The 20,096-nt window shown below is 44.7% G+C and overlaps 1 protein-coding gene across 7 annotated transcripts in view; it reads right to left on the bottom strand.

The window, feature by feature from the left end:
• The window catches only part of LOC102907684 (protocadherin gamma-C4), a 200,658-nt gene that overhangs the window by 151,464 nt on the left and 29,098 nt on the right, over positions 1-20,096 (bottom strand). Inside the window, exon 1 of one of the 7 annotated variants that reach the window (XM_042264438.2) lies at positions 15,157-19,566. The exons of 4 other annotated variants lie outside the window; for them this stretch is intronic. In XM_042264438.2, coding sequence (XP_042120372.2) covers positions 15,157-17,577 — 2,421 coding nt within the window. In that variant the 5' untranslated portion in view covers positions 17,578-19,566. Of the gene's footprint in view, positions 1-4,900; positions 8,614-9,667; positions 15,109-15,156; positions 19,567-20,096 lie in introns of those variants that run through there. 2 more of the 7 variants (XM_042264444.2, XM_042264437.2) reach the window with 2 other exon arrangements.

Raw genomic sequence — 20,096 nt, 5'->3', positions numbered from 1 at the left:
ACTTAAACAGAGTCTATCACATAATTCTGACTGTTTTGGAACTCATTGTGTAGATGAGGCCTTGAACTCACAGAGATCTGCCTGCCTCTGCTTCCTGAGTACAGGGATTAAAGGTGTGCACCATAAGGCCCAGATCATATAAGCATTTCTAACGGACATTCTTTGATAGTCAATAAACATGCTGTTTCAATAGTCATGACATATGTCTTACAGTTTTTTTTCTGAGACAGGGTTTCTCTGTATATTCCTGGATGCCCTGGAACTCACTCTGCAGACCAAGCTGATCTCAAACTCAGAGATCTTCATGCCTCTGCCTTCAGAGTGCTGGAATTGAAAGTGTGCACTCCCCAGCTAGTGTCTTATAGTTTTAATTAAATTTCCAAACTAGAAAACCTACATGAATAAAAATACCTCTAACTTATGTAATATATTGTTATTTTTAAAACTTGTCAGGTGTACAGCAACACAATTCCAGTTTATAACACAAAGCATTAGAGCATCTCAGATTGTTCATTATGCCCAGGATTCTAGACATTCACTGCCATTTTTACCAGTATCATTATTATTTTGGTGGTGGTATGCAGAGGATAGAGGTTGATGTCAGGTGTTGTCTTCTATCACTCTCTTATTTTTGAGGCAGGGTCTTGTGGTGGTATTCTAATTGTACTGAAATGTGATTTTGATTGTATGTTAATAAATAAAGTTGCCCGGGGGTCAGAGCTATTAGAGCCATAGCAAGAGTGTGGCGGTGGTGGCACACGCCTTTAATCCCATAGATCTCTGTGTGTTCAGGGATACAGCCAGCATTGGAGACATATGCTTTTAAGACCTAGGGGGCTGTACATTCAGACAGTGACGATGCAGTCACTTGTTTGGGTTTACAACCAATGAGAAGGCAGAACAAAATACTATAAAAAAAAGAACAGACAGGATATAGCTCTCTTTCGAGAAGCTGGGACACAGCAGGAGGAAGGGTGAGATTTTAGCTCTGAGCTCTGACCTCTTGGCTTTCTCTTTTACATTGTTTCTGTGTTTCTTATTTAATAAGACTGTTGGATACATCTACAGGGTCTTTCATGGAACCTAGTGCTCACTGATTGGTCAGTCTGACTGGACAACAAGTCCCAGGGATCTCCCTGTCTCCATCACTCCCGCTTCCCCAGCATTGTGGTTATAGACACATACCCAGCTTTTTTGTTTGTACATCAGTTCTGTGGACGGGTTCTTTTAAAATTACTTATTTTTATCTTATGGGTATAGGTGAATTATCTGCCTGTATGTGTACCAAGTGCATGCCTGGAACCTGTGGAAGCCAGAGGAGGGTGCCAGATGCCCTGAAACTGTAAAGTTATAGACAGCCTTGAGCTGCCAAATGGGTGCTGGGAACCCAGCTGGGGTCCTCTGCAAGAGCACAAGTGCTCTTCACTGCTGAGCCATCTCCTCTACCTCAGCATCTGTACTTTCCAAACATTAAAATAAAATCACTGAAACAAGACTTTCAAAACACATACAAGCAAAGTGCCTTCCCACTACTGTGTGAGTACCTCATTCTTATGGGAAAGGAATCGTTCCTAACACACATACAACTAATACTTAAAAGAATATAATGTATGCAGGGTACATATACTTTCAGTGTATAGAACAAGCATTTTATAATGTAACATCTATTAGTTGTTTATAGAGATTTAAAGGATGTTTCTCCATTGCACAAAGCTTATTTCAGGATACACAACCAGATATAAGATTTTCTTTAAAAGTAGTGGAAAGGGGGATAGGGAGATAAGCTCAGTCAAGGAAGTGCTTGGTTTGCAAGTGTGAGGAGTTTGCTAAAAAGCTGGCATGCTGGAAAGTGCTTGCAATTCCAGTACTGGGGAGGTGGAGACAGGAGATATCTGGGGACTCCTGGACAGACAACTAGCACACCTGGTGAGCTTCAGGCCAATGAGAGATCCTGTCTCAATAATAAGTTGGATGGCACCTGAAGAACAACACCTGAAGTTGTCCTTGACCTCCACAAGCATTTGTACACACACACACACACACACACACACACACACACACACACACACACACACTGGAAAGGCATATTTCTGTGGAGACACCAATGACACCTTGAATATGTTGGGATAATCTTTTTGTACACCGAATGAAGATGTGTCTGTTTAATCTCACCTGCTTAAGGCACCTTCTGATTGGTTTAATAAAGAGCTGAATGACCAATAGCTAGGCAGGAGAGGATAGGTGGGGCTTCTGGAGAAATATAGGAACTTAGAGGTGTGGGAGATTCGCCAGCCAAATGCAGAGGAAGTCAAGCCACATGGCAGAACATAGATTAATGTCTTAAGAGCTAGTTGGGAATGAGCCCAAGATACGGTCAAGCTTTCATAATTAATAAAAAGTCTCCATGTCATTATTGGGGAGCTGGTTGTCCAAAGAAAGGCCAGTGACATGCACAGTTTTTCTTCTTAGTTTTCAAATGCATTAGTTCTTCAGCAAGTCTGCTGTTCATATTGTTATCTGTTCTATAACAGTTAATACTGCTATCAGAAGAATGTACATATGTAGATACCCTGTATATCTTTTAAATGTTTAAAAAATATCTATCAAGTGTTCCTGGGTTTTAAGTGTGTTAATAAACCTTTAATGAGTCTGAAATAACAACTCATAACCCCACCACTAATACCTATTTTAATTTTAAACATTCATTCCTAATTGAAAGGTCAGTTAGCAAAGGGTATATGAAAAGGTGCAGAAAATGAATTGAGTAGTTATTCCTTTAAATGATCCATGCTCCTGCGACTGGAGACTCATAAACAAGAGTTTCTTTTTTTTTTTTTAACAATTGCTCTGATTTCTTTTTTTTTTAAGATTTATTATTTATTATGTGTACAGTATTCTGTCTGCAGACCAGAAGAAGGCATCAGATCTCATTTTAGATGGTTGTGAGCCACCATGTGGTTGCTGGGGATTGAACTCAGGATCTCTGGAGGAGCAGTCACTGCTCTTAACCTCTGAGCCATCTCTCCAGCCCACAAGAGTTTCTTTAAGAAAAGTCTATTAACCTAAAACAAGGTCACCCCTAAGAAGTGAATTTTAAAATATAAAGCATTCTTAAGTCATCTTGACCTTCTTGAATACAATTCTGATACTCTTATAACAAATCAGATTTGCGTTTACACATGGGAGCATGTAAACATTCTGAGAGATGTTGATTTTGATAAGTGAATTGGCAGAAACCAGCAGATGCCAGGGGCGTGAATCATTCATATTGGTTGAAAATAGTGCATATAACTCTTTGGAGACTTTAACATATGTCACAGAATAGAACAGAATTCTAAGGTTACGTCTCACTGGTTTATTCTCCCAATGAAGACACATATGCAATAATTACATGGATTAGTTAACACAGGCTCTTCTAATTTTAGAATATTGTGATTTTATCATAAATCTAATCTACTCTTTCTTTTTTTCTTCCTTCCTTCCTTCCTTCCTTCCTTCCTTCCTTCCTTCCTTCCTTCCTTCCTTCCTTCCTTTCTTTTTCTCTTTCTTCTTTCTTCCTTCCTTCCTTCCTTCCTTCCTTCCTTCCTTCCTTCCTTCCTTCCTTCCTTCCTTTCTTTTTCTCTTTCTTCTTTCTTTCTTTCTTTCTTTCTTTCTCTCTCTCTCTCTCTCTCTCTCTCTCTCTCTCTCTCTCTCTCTTCTTTCTTTCTTTTGAGATGAGGTTTCATTGTGTAGCTTTGGCTGTCCTGGAACTTGCTCTGTACACCAGGCTTGCCTCCAACTCACAGAGGTCTGCCTATCTCTGCCTCTCATTAAACACATGCTCCACCACCATCCAGCCTAATCTACATTTCTGGTAGGAATTGAGCTAATGTTTTTCTTAGTGACTACTGATTTGTTGAAGTACTGTCAATTCTTATATACATGTATACTAATATATAAAGCACATATAATATCCTCTACTGTCTTGTTACTGTTATATTACTGTGAAGAGACACAATGACGAAGGTAACTCTTATAAAAGAAAGCATTTTTTTTTGAGACAGTTTCTCTGTGTAGCCCTGGCTGTCCTGGAACTTACAAAGTAGACCAGTCTGGCCTCAAACTCAGAGATCTACCTGCCTCTGTCTCCCAAGTGCTGGTATTAAAGACATGTGCTATCACTGTCTGGCTAAAATGAAGCATTTACTTGGGGGTGGCTTGCTTACAGTTTTAGAATTTTAGACCATGATCATCATGGTAGGAAGTACACAGGTATAGTGCTGGAAGAGTAGCTGAGAGCTTTACATCCTGATAGAGAGAGAGAGAGAGAGAGAGAGAGAGAGAGAGAGAGAGAGAGAGAGAGAGAGAGAGCGCGCTTGGTGTGGGCTTTTGAAATTTCAAAGCCCACCCCCAGTGACAAACCTACTCCAACAAAGCCACACCTCTTATTCCTTCTCAAACAGTTCCATTCTCTGGTGATGAAGACTCAAATATGAGAACCTCTGAGGGCCATTTTCATTCAAGCCACCATCCCTACAAAACTTGCCCACTAACGGTGTGTAGACAAATATCCCAAAGGGAATACACATAGACAATTTGAACTAATATAACTCTTCTAGTAACAAAATAGGTACCCTTAAACTAGCAACATTTTAAAGGGAAGTGATTACGTTTATGGATTTCCTTTAAGGTGAGTCTACTGTTATCAGTTAGTTTTTCTAAAATGTCCATACACCGAGAAAAGATATTCAGTCCCAAATATAATTTGAAAAAGTATCCATTACTGGACAAAATTGAGTTAAACTCCAATACTGCAAATGATGACCCACTATATAACTGTCTGATTTTAACTCTACCAGAAAAATGAGTGAGAAGATAAATGAAGAAAATGCTTTGGTTCTTAGTGAAAGAGGAAACTGACCTGAACAGCTCCAGGCTCTCCCTTGTTTTCGTGAATATTATCCGGTATCAAGAGAGGCTCACTCTTTTCACAGCTCTCTTCACTAATGAGCCTGTCGGCGTAATTGGGCTGGGGGAAGATCAGGTGGCTGTTTTTGGAGTCTGTAGTGAGGGAGATTTCATGGGAATAGGTCTGCAGGTAAGCCTGTACCCCATCCATGCCCACAAAATGAGAGGCGGGCATGCTGGCCAATCTGCCTGTGGAAGTCTGAAGCAGGCGTGACGTGTGCCAGTGCCTAAGCCTGAGGGCCAACAGCACAGTAACAAATCCTAGGAAGACACAGGACACCACTGCCACTGATATCACCAGGTAGAGTGTGAGGTCTGAGTCCTGGGGCTCTGTAGGAGTGTTGCTGCTGCCTAAGTCAGTCAGTACATCCGGGATGCTATCCCCTACAGCGATAGTAAGGGTGACGGTGGCTGAGAGAGGGAGCTGGCCATGGTCCTGGACAGCCACCACCAGGCTCTGCTTGAGGGCGTCTCTATCGGATAGAGTCCTTGCCGTGCACACCTCACCTGTGTGAAGGCCAATGGAGAAGAGCCCTGGCTCACTGGCCTTGAGCAGGCGGTAGGACAGCCAGGCATTCTGTCCGGAGTCTCTGTCCACTGCCACTACTTTGGTTACCAAGTATCCAGGCTCTGCAGAGCGGGGCGCCAGTTCCACCCCAGTGGAACCATCAGTAGGAATAGCTGGGTACAGGATCTCAGGAACGTTGTCGTTCTGGTCCAGCACAAACAAGCTCAGGGACACATTGCTGCTGAGTGGAGGGTTCCCACTGTCCTTAGCTGTCACCAGTAGCTGCAGGTCTCTCAAGTGCTCATAGTCAAAGGACTGCAAGGCGTACAGGACACCAGTGTCAGAGTTAATGGAGACGTAGGAGGACACGGGAGCTTCCTGAAACGTATATTCAGCCAGGGAGTAAGTGACCCGGGCGTTATCACCACTGTCAGCGTCATAGGCAGTCACCGAGAAAATGGAGACACCTCTGGGGTTATTTTCGGAGATGGAAGTGGAATAGGAGGAACGAGAGAAGGTGGGCGGGTTGTCGTTTATGTCTGCTACTCTCAGAGAGATGTGGTTTTCTGTAGACAGGGGAGGTGTCCCATGGTCAGTGACGGTTACCGTGATGTTGTAATCCGAAGTCTCTTCTCTATCCAGTGCTCTTGTTGTTAATAGGTGATAGTAATTATCAACTGACTTTTCCAGTCGGAAGGGCAAGTTCTTGGGAATAGAACACGAAATCTCTCCATTCTCCCCAGAATCAGCATCGTGTACGCTAAAGAGTGCAATTATGGTTCCGGGTAGGCAGTCTTCAGAAACGGAACTGGTGAGGGAGGTGAGTATCACTTCTGGGGCATTGTCATTCACGTCCTGGACTGTGACCAACACCTTAGCGCTGGCAAGAAGAGCGCCTCCGTCTTGGGCTACCACCTCCATGAGATAGAATCTGGATTCTTCATAGTCCAGAGATTGAATAGTTGAGATTTCCCCCAGGTTAGAATCGAGTTGGAAAGTCTCGGAAATTTTGTCTTCTTCGTTGCGAAAAGAGAAGGTCAATTTCGCGTTGATTCCCTCGTCGGCATCCGTGGCGGTGAGGGTGAGGAGTCGAGCGCCCACAGGTGTGTTCTCTGGGACACTCACTCTATATTCACTTTGAGTGAACAGGGGTGCGTTATCGTTTGCATCGAGGACGGTCACGCTGATGCGGACAGTGCTAGAATGTACTGGGTTTCCGCCGTCCAACGCTGTGAGGACCAGGTCGTGAGCGGACTCTTTCTCACGGTCCAGGGGCTGTTCCAACACCAGCTCTGGATGCTTTTGCCCATCAGATCCGCTCTTCACGTCCAGAGAGAAGTGCGGGTTGGAGCTGAGCTGGTAACCCTGGAGGGAATTCACACCCACATCCCCATCTCTCGCGAAGGGGAGCACCAACCGTGTTCCTGCAGCCGCGTTTTCATTAACTTTTACTTTTAACTCCTCATCGCGGAACCGGGGGAAGTTATCATTAATATCAAGGATTTCCACTTCTACTCCATAAATTTTCATCTTATTCTCAACCAAGATGTTAAAGCTGACGAGACAGGGCGCGCTCTGGGCGCACAGCTCCTCCCGGTCTATCCTCCCTGCGGTAACCAAGCTGCCACCTCGCGGGCTCAGCGAGAAAAGCTGCGACCTACCTCTGGAGACGATGCGGATCCCGCGCTCCGCCAGCTCGCGGGGCTCCAGCCCCAGGTCCTTGGAGATGTTGCCCACGAAGGAGCCTTTGTCCAGCTCCTCCCGTACCGAGTAGCGGATCTGCCCCTTTCCTGGCGCGCACAGCGTCCCTAGCAGCATGAAGAACTTCAGCAGGTCGCTGCAGCTCCAGCGCTTTGGTGGATCCGCCATTGTCTTTTCTTCCTTCCCTTTCCTCTTAGTCCTGGTTTACCTGCTGGTTCCTTGTTTTTCTAAAGCTGATGAGAGCAGGAGTTGAGATGGGTTGCTTTCCCCAGCAGCTTGTCTGGTCTCTGTTTAGTGCGGAGGAAGCTGGGAACTGGTCGCTTCTATGGCTGCTTCTTTCCCAGTCTGGTGAACAGCGACGCTCAGAGTCCTAACCAGTTACTACACCAATTCTATTTTTAATCCTCCTTGGTTCAGTGATTATTTTCATTTCCAAGGTTTTTGCTGTGTATTTAATATATTATTGTGTAGCAGTGTTTATATTTAATTTTTAATTCTGACAATAAACCCTCCACAACCTAAATCAATATAATTAGTTTTATTTTACTTCTCCAGAGAAGTCTGATTTTATGTACCACTGAGTCCTTATGTCTTACCCACATCGAATCTGTTTAACCAAGAAATTGAAATTCTTACCTTTGCTGATGTCAAGGCTTCATTTTTTAAAATCAGGATAAGTTTATGAAAATCTGCCTAAAATTCCCTTAGTGTGGCAGGGAAACAAACCCAGCTCTCAATGTGTCTTTGCAGAATGGCCCATATTTGCTGTCACATGCAGAAAAATAGACAGTGTACTTGTGAAGTTTTTGAGAACGTCTCCAAATTTCCAATCTAAGGCTATAAGATTTCCACTGTCTCAAGACAGTTGGGTTACCTGCATTACTTATGTCTTCCCATTACTATATTCACAATACTTGTAGACATCTCACTGGGACAAGATCTTGGTAGCAGCCGATATAGTGATCATGAGAGATGGGGCTTCATTTAGCTCTCATGGGGGGGGGGACATAGGTATCTGGTTAGCAGTAGCCAGTGGCCCATTTGTTTTGAGGCAGATATTTAATGTCATCACTCTTAAGAATAACAGATGAAAAGAAAAACCATGGCAGAAAATGAGAGACAGTTCAGAGAGCCCCTCCTGTGGGAAAAACAAATAGTTACCTAATAACTCATCAACAGGAAAAGATTTTAGTTGATACCTGTAATTTTTTATTTGTTATTCGAGAGGGTTGATACCTACACTTTTACAATCTAGGGCTTGAGACATGGTTCAGTTGGTAGAGTGCTTGCTGTGAAGGTATGAGACCCCCACATTTGATGCTTAGTAACATCAATAAGTAAATACATGAGTAAATGAGCAAACAATCCAAACCATACCATTTCAGATCTTTTTGTAGAAATCGACACAAGGACAGGTTGCAAACTTGTCCTCACTGTGCATTTTTCTTTTTTTCTTTCTTTCTTTCCTTTTTTTTTTTTTTTTGGTTTTTCAAGACAGGGTTTCTCTGAGTAGCTTTGGAGCCTGTCCTGGATCTCGCTCTGTAGACCAGGTTGGCCTCGAACTCACAGAGATCCACCTGCCTCTGCCTCCCAAGTGCTGGGATTAAAGTCATACGCCACCACCACCTGCATTTTTTTCTTAAGAGCAAGTTATTCATGAAGATGCACTCTCACATTTATTAACAGAATTCACATGTCTTAATGAGCACTTCAGGCTTCATACTTTGCCCATCCTTTAAAAAGAAACCTGGGGACAGCTGGAAAGATGGCTTAGCAGTTAAGAACACTGGCTGCTCTTCCAGAGAACCTGGGTTCGATTCCCAGCACCCACACATTGGTTCACAACCATCTGCAACTCCAGTTCGAGTGGATCCAGGATTCTTCTAGCCTCTGTGCATACCAGGTGCACAGACGTACATGTAGGCAAAACACCCATACACATAAAATAAAAGCAAAACTTAGAAAAAGCTTCCAGGAAACCCAAGACACTCTGCTTGTAATACATTGACAATGTTTGCCAACAAGTCAGTTGAACAGTACCCTACCCACCATGCTTTGTTGATAACAAGCCACCACCCTGCGTGATGTGTTTCTTTCATATTCAGTTTTCACAAACTAGTAAGATGAGGACCATGTTTACTCTGAATCACTACAAATCTAAGAGGAAGCAGAACCAAAATTTGAGTATTAGAGATCTGACATGGAAAGAACCTCTCAGATTTCCAATAGTGATGAGCTTTGCGGGGTGGAGAGGAATGTAGGGGCGAAGAAAAAGATGTATCTCACGCTGTGAACATTTGTAATTACAGGTAAGTAAACTGCACATCCAAGGTAGAAACCCTTCTGTAAGCTGTGATTTGGATAATGTTAACGCACTTAAGGCAGAACATCGTTCAAGGCTGGCTAAGTCACAAGACAATGAATTAGGCAACGGAACCACCCAAACCACTTAGTGATTTATTAAGAAACACTGAAACCCTAAGTAGAAAGACGAATTAAATTGAAGCTCACCTTTGAGGCAGAATCCGAGACAAAAGGAACCTCAGTGTCTCCAAGAGTATCTGGTATCCAAGAGGTGTCGTCACAGAGGAGGTCCTGAGGGGCTACTTCCGGAGTCACATTGAGAAAATTAAACTCTGTCTTAGCTGACTGTGAGGCAACGCACACATTGTAGGAATAAGGCAATGTCCCCTCAGGGTAACTGGGGAGGACTCCAGTGGCAGGGTTGGAGCTGAGACCAGGCTGAAGGCAGCCCCAGGCAGCTGAGCTGGAGGAGCTGCGCAGGCGCAGGGCTATAGCCAGAATCACCGCCAGAAGGAAGAGTACTGAGATCAGGGCCAAGGCCACCACCAGGTAAAACTGAAGCTCACTCTGGGGGTCAGATGGCAGAGGGTCATCACTGAGGTCTGGCAGGACCTCCTGCAGGCTGTCAGCAAAGATCAAGTGAAGCGTGGCTGTAGCCGAGAGGGGCGGCTGTCCACCATCACGTACAGCGACCAGAAGACGCTGCCGCGCCGCATCCCTGTCACCCAAGGCACGCGCTGTGCGCACCTCGCCAGTGCGCAGCCCCAGGCTGAAGAGCCCGGGATCGCTGGCCTGCAGCACGTGGTATGACAGCCAGGCGTTGTGTCCCGAGTCTGCGTCCACAGCCACCACCTTAGTGACCAGGTATCCGGGCTCGGCAGCGCGCGGTACCATGTCGAAGAGCGCGGAACCGTCGGGCTCGAGCGCGGGGTACAGCACGCGCGGCGCATTGTCGTTGCGGTCGCCCACCAGCACGCGCATGCTCACGTTGGCGCTGAGCGCGGGCGAGCCCTGGTCGCGCGCCTGCAGAGTCAGCTGGAAGGAGCGCAGCTGCTCGTGGTCGAAGGCGCGCTGAGCGAACACCACTCCGCTCTGTGCGTTCACGGTCACGTAGGACCACAGCGATTTAGGTTCCAGGTCGCTGGCTATGATGGAGTAGGAGATGTGACCATTGGATCCCAAATCGGGATCAGAGGCGCTGACTTGAGCGATGGAGGCTCCAGGTGGGTTGTTCTCAGCCACGTGGACCAGGTAGGAGGCCTCGGGGAAAACCGGTGCATTGTCGTTGACGTCTGAGACATGGAGGGTGATGATTACGTTGGAGGAGAGCGGCGGCTTACCCCTGTCAGTAGCTACGATGGTGACGTTATATTCTGGAATCTCTTCCCGGTCTAGAGTTCTGTCTGTCACTAGCTTGTAATAATTCTTCGAAGAAGATTTCAATACAAACTCTGCATTTCCCAAGACGTTGCAGTAAACGTCGCCATTTCTTCCAGAGTCTTTGTCCCTCGTTTTTATCAAGGCGACGACTGTTCCTAGTGGAGAATCTTCCGGTAGGGGGGTAAATACTGAAGTCACAATCATTTCAGGTGCACAATCATTCTCATCCAGAATTTCCACTTGGACACTGCAATGGGATGCTAGGTCTCCGGGATCTTTTGCTTCAACATTCAGGGAGTAACTCTTAGCAGTCTCAAAATCCAAACTACCCTTTGTCGTGATTTCTCCGGTTCGCTTGTCTAAGTTGAAAACACGTTCCACTTGTTCATCCACATTGTGAAAAGAGTAAGTGATCTCTGCGTTGACGCCCTCGTCTTGGTCAGTGGCTGTCACCTGAAGCACGGAGAAGCCTGGGGGCACATCCTCCCGAAGGGTGACCCTGTACACATCCTGGCTGAACACTGGAGGGTTATCATTGGCGTCTGTGACTTGGATTCGGATCTGGGCGGTGCCACTTCGGGGAGGATCCCCTCCATCCACAGCAGTGAGGACCAGCTGGTGAAAATTATGCTCTTCTCTGTCCAGAAAACGTTTTAGAATCAACTCGGGATATTTACGTTCATCTGGGCTCTCTTTCTCTGTGACTTCAAAGTATTCATTGTCACCGAGGTAGTATTTTTGCAGCGAATTAGAACCAGCATCTGAATCGAGAGCTGGATCCAATGGAAATGCTTTCCCTGGTCTGGTGGACTCCCCAATGTTTAAATCCACCTCGCTCTGTTTGAACTGAGGGGCGTTGTCATTTATATCTTGAAGAATTACAGCTACATGGAAAATATTTAATGGCTTCTCAGCGACAATATCGAATTCCAGAACACACAGAGGCTGCTTCCCGCAAACCTGCTCTCTGTCTATTCTGTCACCCACAAGTAAGTCCCCGCTCTCTGGGTTTACAGTAAAATATTCCTTCTCTGCGCTGACCCTCAGCTTCCGGGTGGATAGATCCTGGACACCCAGCCCCAGATCCTTGGCGAGGTTTCCTACCATTGAGTTCTTGGCCAGCTCCTCGGGAATGGAGTAGCGGATCTGATCCGGGAGAGCTCCGCGGAACAATGGCAAAAGGAAGGGCGACAGTACCTGCAGCCACCGGGCCATTCCGCTCCCAGAGCCCCGCCTCATCCTCCTAGCTCGCGCTGCCGCTGTGCTCCTTAGTCGGTGCGGGTAAGCCCTCCCTTAGTGGCCGAATCCGGCTAGCGCCACTTTTCTTGGGGCTGTTTGCTGTATCCTAATGTGCACAGGCTGCTCCTCTAAGGTTGGTTTGCACAGGAAGTTACTCTCCTAGTCTCCCAAACGCGTCTGGGAAATGGTCTTTCTCTTCTTTTGACCTACAGCGACGCCCAGAGGTCTTCTCAAAAATTGCACTGAAGTTTGCAAACGTTTGAATTTTTGTTGTTGCTGGTTTAGATTTATGGTGTATTTATTTGTTTTAAATTTGGTAATATATTGAAATTGTTCCTAACTCAGAAGCTACATATGGTATGGGTCCTTATTATCATCTATGAGTCGTGTAGCACATCTCTCATTCTCAAGTGGAATGAGTTCTGTTTCTTGTTACGCTTTGGGTAGCACAGCCGACCTTTACGTTGTCCCCGTCCCTCCTCTTATTCAAATGGAAACATTACACCATAACGTTCTCCTTCTCACTTCTTTCATCCAGTAATAAACCCACATATGCACCCACCCTGGACTTTCAGTCAAATATTTTGTTTCATAGGAGTACATAAAGCTCTGCATTTATTTCTCATGGAGTAGTCCACTACATGGAGAAACAGTAACTTGTCCAATCAGAAATTGTATTTTCTTAAGGAAGCCCAGTACTCATTTATACAAAAATATTTTTCTATTATAGCTTGTGATAGCAAGTTATAAATATTTACTGTTCACCAAATCATTGACATGTATCACTCTGGCTGAATATATTCTTGATGCCAATATCTGAGTGTGTTTTACCCAATTTTAGGCCAACTGAACAAACACATATGAGTTATATTTTATCACCATAGTGTTTGGAATACTGTGTCCCCAGATAGTCTCACCCAGTATTCATTTGTATCTCTTTCCATGCCCAGGATCAGCTTGTTAACATGCAATCTTATTCCTACCTAGTCTGTGTATTGTACACAGCTTCTCATGAACACAAAGTCACATAGCATCAACTCTCCTTTCTAAATCACAGTATTGAGCCATATCCAACAATCTTACCATGATCCCCCTTTATAGAAACCCAATGAATTTGTGTATAGATTTTCATTTATTCTGGATTAATTCATAGAACTATAAGAAAACTTAGGAAATAAAAGTGTTGCATATCTTTGACACACAAAATACTTTGTCATGTCAGGGGATAGTTTTTGTCATCCCAGGTCACATAGTGGTAAACCTTCCAAGAATAATTTCAGGGATTCTGACAGATGAGAATGAGATCAATTGACTAAGTAGTAAGAATAATATCAGTCCAGAAGCCAAGTCACCCAACCTTACCTGATGAAAACCAGAAAGATTTAAGCAAATTCTGTTTTGCTGGGACTTAATGGTGATGTCATAACAGGGAAATTAGAAATTATGAAAATTACTCTTACAATTTATTTACATGAATGAAATAAAATGGTCAATATTTTTGGGCAATAGCCAAGTTGTATCAAAGGAACCAGATACTCTGGTGTACTTCGTATCAGCAACAACAAAATATCTGAGTTGGGCATAGTGGCACACACCTGTAATCCTAGCATTTAAAGAGGATTGTGAATTGCAGGTCATTTGGATAGGCTGTATAGTGAGTTAAAGGCCAGCCTAAGCTAGACAGTCAGAATTTGCTTAAAAAAATGTTTGAAATATACCAGTCCACAAAGAAGTTAATGTCATAGCTAAAGGTTAAATATTTTCCTCACTACACATAAATTGTTGTTGTGGGATAGTCCTTTACACTGTGTGAAGATGTGTCACTCTGATTGGTCTAATAAAGAGCTGAATGGCCATGGCTAGGCAGGAAGAGGTTGGGTGGGACTTCTGGGGACAGAGAGGTCTCGGACAGGAAGAAAGGCAGGGTCACCAGCTGGATGCAGAGAAGGCAGGACACACAGGAGGAGATGGAAAAGCCGTGAGCCACATGATAGCACATACATGAATAGAAATGAGTTAAGTTATAAGAGCTAGCTAAAAACAAGCCTAAGCTAAGGCCAAGCTTTCATAATTAATAAGAAGTCTCTCTGTGTCATTATTTGGGAGCTGGCTGTTGAGACAGAGAAAGACTCACTACAAATTGTCATTGTATAATTATAATAGAAAAAATTCTTTCAAGGAAGGGGAAGTAAACACCAAGCAAAGAATAATTGAATGTAATAAGGGGAAATTAAAATATTCAGGTTATGGCATGTAAATTGGCTCAGTGGCTAAAAGCATTAGGCACACACCTTTCCATCTGAATTTGATCTCTTGGACCCACATAATGGAAGGAGAGAACTGATTCCCCAAAGTTGCCCTCTAACATATAGATACACACACAAAATAAGTGAAACTGTAGTTAAAATGCTTTAAAATATTCAAGTGAGATTTCCCCATTAACGTAATGAGAAAAGTGATGAAAATAGAAATTTGTGCAATTTCCTTCTATTCACAAGTCAATTCTAGCCTTCAAATGTACATAGAAAAATGACATTTAAAATTTGAATGGTTTAGAGGTAGAAAATTAAGGAATTTTTTTTTGGCTTTTCAAAAGGGTTTCTCTATGTAGCCCTGGCTGTCCTGGAACTCACGCTGTAGACCTGGATAGCTTCAAACTCACAGAGATCTGCATGCCTCTGCCTCCCCGAATGTTGGGATTAAAGGTGTGTGCTACCACTGCCCAGCTAAATTAAGGAATTCTTATCAAAATCACTACTGAATGAAGACTATGAAGGATAAATAATAGATAATCATGGTTTGGGATGTAACTCAGTAACATAGGACTTGCCTATATGCCCAAAGCCTGTATTCAACTGCCAAAATTACAAAAAAAGAGAAAAAAAGGTTATTTTATTAGTCAACAAATGACTTTTGATGTGGTGACTACCATTAATCGTTATCCCTTTTAAAGCAAAGGGCTATTAATAAAGAAGTGTATATGTTTGATACAACACACATACAACTGGAGGCACTTTATGAAACGCCTTGCCTGTGGTTTAGTAAGGTAAGACCCATTAAAGGAGTGACTCACTCACCTGAAGAAGGCTGGAGTCTCCTTTTATTTCAAGCAAGTCTTGAGATACCAGGAGAGGATCGCTCTTCCCACAGCTCTCCTGGCTGATGAGCGTGTCTGCATAATTGGGCTGCGGGAAGATCAGGTGGCTTTTCCCAGAGTCTGCTGTGAGGGAGACCTCATGAGAGTAGGTCTGTAGGAAAGCTTGTACACCGTCCACACCCACGAAGTGTGATGCAGGCATGGAGGACAACCCACTACCTGCAGCCCGAAGCAGGCGAGTTGCCTGCCAGTGACGGAGCTTGTGTATCAGCAGCACAATGACAAAGGCCAAGAAGACACAAGAGACCACAGCCACAGCGACCACCAGGTACAGTGTGATGTCTGCATCTTCCTGGTCAATGTGAGTGTTAATGCTGCCCAGATCGGCCAGAATGTCTGGAATGTTATCTGCCACAGCTATGGTGAGCGTGACCGTGGCAGAGAGAGGGGGATGGCCGTGGTCCTGCACAGACACCACCAGACTCTGCTTGAGGGCATCTCTGTCCAGCAGGGCCCGTGCAGTGCGCACCTCACCAGTGTGCAGCCCCACCAAGAAGAGCCCTGGCTCGCTGGCCTTGAGCAGGCGGTAGGACAGCCAGGCGTTCTGTCCCGAGTCTCTGTCCACTGCCACCACCTTTGTCACCAGATATCCAGGCTCTGCAGAACGAGGCGTCAGCTCCACGCCAGTAGAACCATCAGTGGGGATGGTGGGGTACAGGATCTCAGGGGCGTTGTCATTCTGGTCCAACACAAACAAGCTCAGGGACACGTTGCTGCTGAGTGGAGGGTTCCCACTGTCCCTGGCACTCACTAGTAGCTTCAGGTCTTGAAACTGCTCATAATCAAAGGAACGCAGTGCATAGAGGACACCAGTGTTAGAGTTGATGGAGACGTAGGAGGACAGAGGTGCCCCCTGGACAGTGTCCTCGGACAGAGAGTAGATTACCTGGGCATTCTCACCACTGTCTGGGTCCTGGGCTGTTATGGATAAGATGGAGGCTCCTCTAGGGTTGTTTTCTGGAATGTAGGCAGCATAGGAGGCCTGGGTGAAGGTGGGTGGGTTGTCATTGATGTCCACCACTTGCAGTGAGATATAAGTCTCTGTAGACAGCGGTGGGGTTCCCTGGTCGGTGGCGGTTATGGTGATGTTATATTCGGAGACTTCTTCCCTGTCCAGAGGTCTGTGTATCAACAACCGATAATAATTTCCATAGGTCTTTTCAAGCCTGAATGGAAGATTATCTGGAATATAACAAGTGACAAGGCCATTCTCTCCAGAGTCACTGTCATGCACATTGAAAAGTGCAATCACTGTGCCTGGGGAGGAAGCTTCTTGGACAGAGCTGGTGAGAGAGGTAACGGTGACTTCTGGAGCATTGTCATTTACATCCAGAACTGTCACCAGTACCTTACTTCTGGCTCGGAGACCAGGCCCGTCGTGGGCTTCTACGTCAACGTCATAGAATCCCGAGTCCTCATAATCCAGCTCCCCCAACATTGTTATGTCCCCACTCAGAGAATTCAACTGGAAGAGCTGGGATATTTTGTCTCTTACGTTCCGGAAAGAATACGTCACTTCTCCGTTGGCTCCTTCATCTGGGTCAGTAGCTTTTATGGTAAGTAGCCGGGTGCCTACGGGCAAATTCTCCTTCACACTAACGTGGTACTCTGGCTGAGTGAACACAGGAGCATTGTCGTTGGTGTCCACCAGTGTTATCTGAATTGTGGCAGTACCAGAGCGAACCGGGTCGCCTCCATCGAAGGCGGTTAGAACCAGGTGATGAACTGCTTCTTCCTCGCGATCTAAGGCGTTCTCCAGCACCAGCTCCGGGTACTTAATCCCATCTGCCCCATTTTGCACGTCCAGGGAGAAGTGACCATTAGAGCTGAGCTGGTAACCCTGCAAGGCGTTCACCCCTATATCCGGATCAAAAGCTTCAGGAAGAGGAAATCTTGTCCCAGGATTTTCACTTTCAGCGACTTTTATTTCCCTCTGCTGCGCTCCAAAGCTGGGGGCATTATCATTAACATCGATAATTTCCACCTCTACAGCAAGAATCCTCACTTTATCCTCCAGGAGAATCTCCAGATTTGCGGTACACTTTGGGGATCTGTCACAGAGCCCTTCCCTGTCGATCCTCTCTGCTGTCACCAAGCTGCCGCTTCGCGGGTTCAGAGCAAAGAGCTGGGTCTTACCTCTGGAGACGATGCGGACTCCGCGTTCTGTCAGCTTCCCGGGCTCCAGCCCCAGGTCCTTGGCTAGGTTGCCCACCACAGAGCCCCTTTCCAGCTCCTCTGGCACAGAGTACCGGATCTGTTCCGCGCGGATGTCGCATAGGGATCCAAGGAAAATGCAGATCCAGATTAGTCCCCTGCGGTCTGCTCCGTAAGGAGCCGCCATTGCAGTCCGGCCGCACAGAGTCCTGAGCTTGGGCGTTGAGCCTGTCTGTGCAGGCCTGAGGAGCCCCACAATCTTTGGGTTTCAAGATAAGGTACTTGTACCTTTGGACGCTGGCGCTCCGAGGAGTTCAGATTGATGCTTTCCTTAAGACCAAAACCAGTCCTTTGTGCTCCGGAAACCTTGCTCTTATTTAAAATACCTGATTTTCACCCCTGAGTGGTGAACAGCGACACCCAGAGTACTAAACTGTTATTGCAACTAATTCTTGATAAAAACATCACATACTGTTTCCTTTCCTAATCTTCCTTTTCTAAAGGAGCACAAAGGTCAAAATCAAGTTGTTTAATTTGCAACAAAAATCCAGGAATTATCCAAAGCTTATGTGTCAAACTAAGTTAATTTATTATAGAATAATATAGTGATTTTGGGGAAAGGATTGTTTTCTACCTCTTTTTAGTTGTTGCATTGTTCATTTCCCTACATCATTTTCCATACTTTGTATTGTATGAGGGTCACATCCGTTCCTCCAGGGGTGGATGTGACAAGCGGAGGGACAGTGGAGCCTGGAGGTCCAGCTCTAGCTACAACCTATGCAGAAACCAATTTCCTCACATGAGTTCACCCTCTGGATTCTGGGATAAGTTTCCAATTCCACTGCAAGAAAGGTGTTGGCTGCTCAGGAGATAATCTTCCCCTTGTGCAAATGGGTTTAGCAGAGAGATTCTAGGTGTGGGATAAAATAGCTAATGTGTACAGGACATTCTAGGCCACACACTGTATCACCAATGTCATATTCACAGTGTGCCCTCAATCTTTACAACAACCTTCATAGGCTGAAACATTTGCAATATTTAATGAGTCAATTACCAATACAAATCAAGCTCAAATAATGGGCAAACAAATATTAAAATAAATGATAGCACCAAAGCAGAAAAGTTAAGCTGAAGATATTTCAGGCCAAGTGCGGTGGCGCACACCTTTGATCTCAGCACTTGGGAAGCAGAGGCAGGTTCTTTGTGAGTTTAAGGCCAGCCTAATCTAGGTAGTGAGTTCCAAGATAGCCAGAGCTTTGTAAAGAGACTCTGTCTCACCCCCGCAAAAGATATTTTAGGTTTTTTTCTCATATAAGACACATCCAGTGGTCCCATTTTACCACCATCAAGTCTACTATTTTTTAACCACTGTTTTAAATTGCTTTACCACTGATTTCAGAAATAGTCAATGAAAGAAACTATTTTAATAGTTGTGGATACATCACTATCATCACATATTTCACACCTTTCTTGGGAAATCTGAGAAATTTTGAGACAAATCAAAAAGTCATCACTACTTAAACTATTTATTGTTTTACAATTAGCACGTGCAAACAACCAAACTTTTAAGGAGTCATAAAATCCTATTTGTGGGGACCCACAGAGACTCCAGCTTGTGGCTTGTTTTCATCTTGACTCAAGGTCAGAGAGTCCGAGCTTGTTTTCCCCTGAAAGGTGGCATGATAGGATGTTTTGGCCAAAGGTGTGGTTACCAGGTATCTTATATCTCAAGGCCTATTTACAGGATGCTTTGCCATAAGGCGTGGTCACCAGATGTCTTGAGTACTAAGGAGGTGCTTACATTTAACTGTACTTTGTACCTTGAACCCTGATGTCCTTGAAAGGAGGAGATCTTTTTGCCCTCCTTGCTTTTGGGTATAAAAAGGCTGTGAGTAATAAACCCAGGGTCTGTGGTATTGACTCAAGAGCCCTCCTGAAGCTATCTTGTGTCTTTGTCTTTTTCTTCACCCATGTCTATATTTCATAGCTATTATTTCCCAGTTCCACACTTCCCACTTCAGAATTGTTCAACAGGTTGAATGGGACTCGATACCTATTAATTATGCAGAATTAAAAATCCTTAGTCTTTGAAAGAGTAGGTTAAATTTTTTTGTTGTTTTTGCAATCCTTAACAGATTTATTAAGTGCTCAGGACTTGGAGATTAAAATGATGTCTTGGGCTGGGTGGTGGTGGTGGTGGTGGTGGTGGTGGTGCACACCTTTAATCCCAGCACTCGGGAGGCAGAGGCAGGAGGATCTCTGTGAGTTTGAGGCCAACCTGGGCTACAGAGCAAGTTCCAGGAAAGGCTCCAAAACTACACAGAGAAACCCTGTCTCAAAAACAAAACGAAACAAAACAAAAATGTTGTCTTGGAAAGAACAGAAAATATGCATAAAAATGTCAAAATGTTTGCAGATTCGACTCACAGGAATTATATTAAAATAACAGGAAAGATATACGATGTTTCATAAATAGAAAGATCATCACAGTCCTTACTACAGTGGTGACAGAGTAGAACAAGCATAAAATAAATGACTAGACAATAGTCAAAAGATCCGTGGAGGGGTCCACACGATGGTTCAGGTGGTAAAAGCTCTTGCAGGCAAGTCTGACAATCTGATGAGTTTGATCCTGGGGTTCCATGGGTGAAAGGAACAAACTGACCCCCATATTGTCCTTTAAGCTCCACATGCTTGCCATGGCAC

The sequence above is a fragment of the Peromyscus maniculatus genome, chromosome 19 (genome assembly GCF_049852395.1).
Source record: "Peromyscus maniculatus bairdii isolate BWxNUB_F1_BW_parent chromosome 19, HU_Pman_BW_mat_3.1, whole genome shotgun sequence".
NCBI lineage: Eukaryota > Metazoa > Chordata > Mammalia > Rodentia > Cricetidae > Peromyscus > Peromyscus maniculatus.
Note: the sequence above shows the minus strand (reverse complement) of the source record. Positions and strands in the feature narration are given on the sequence as shown.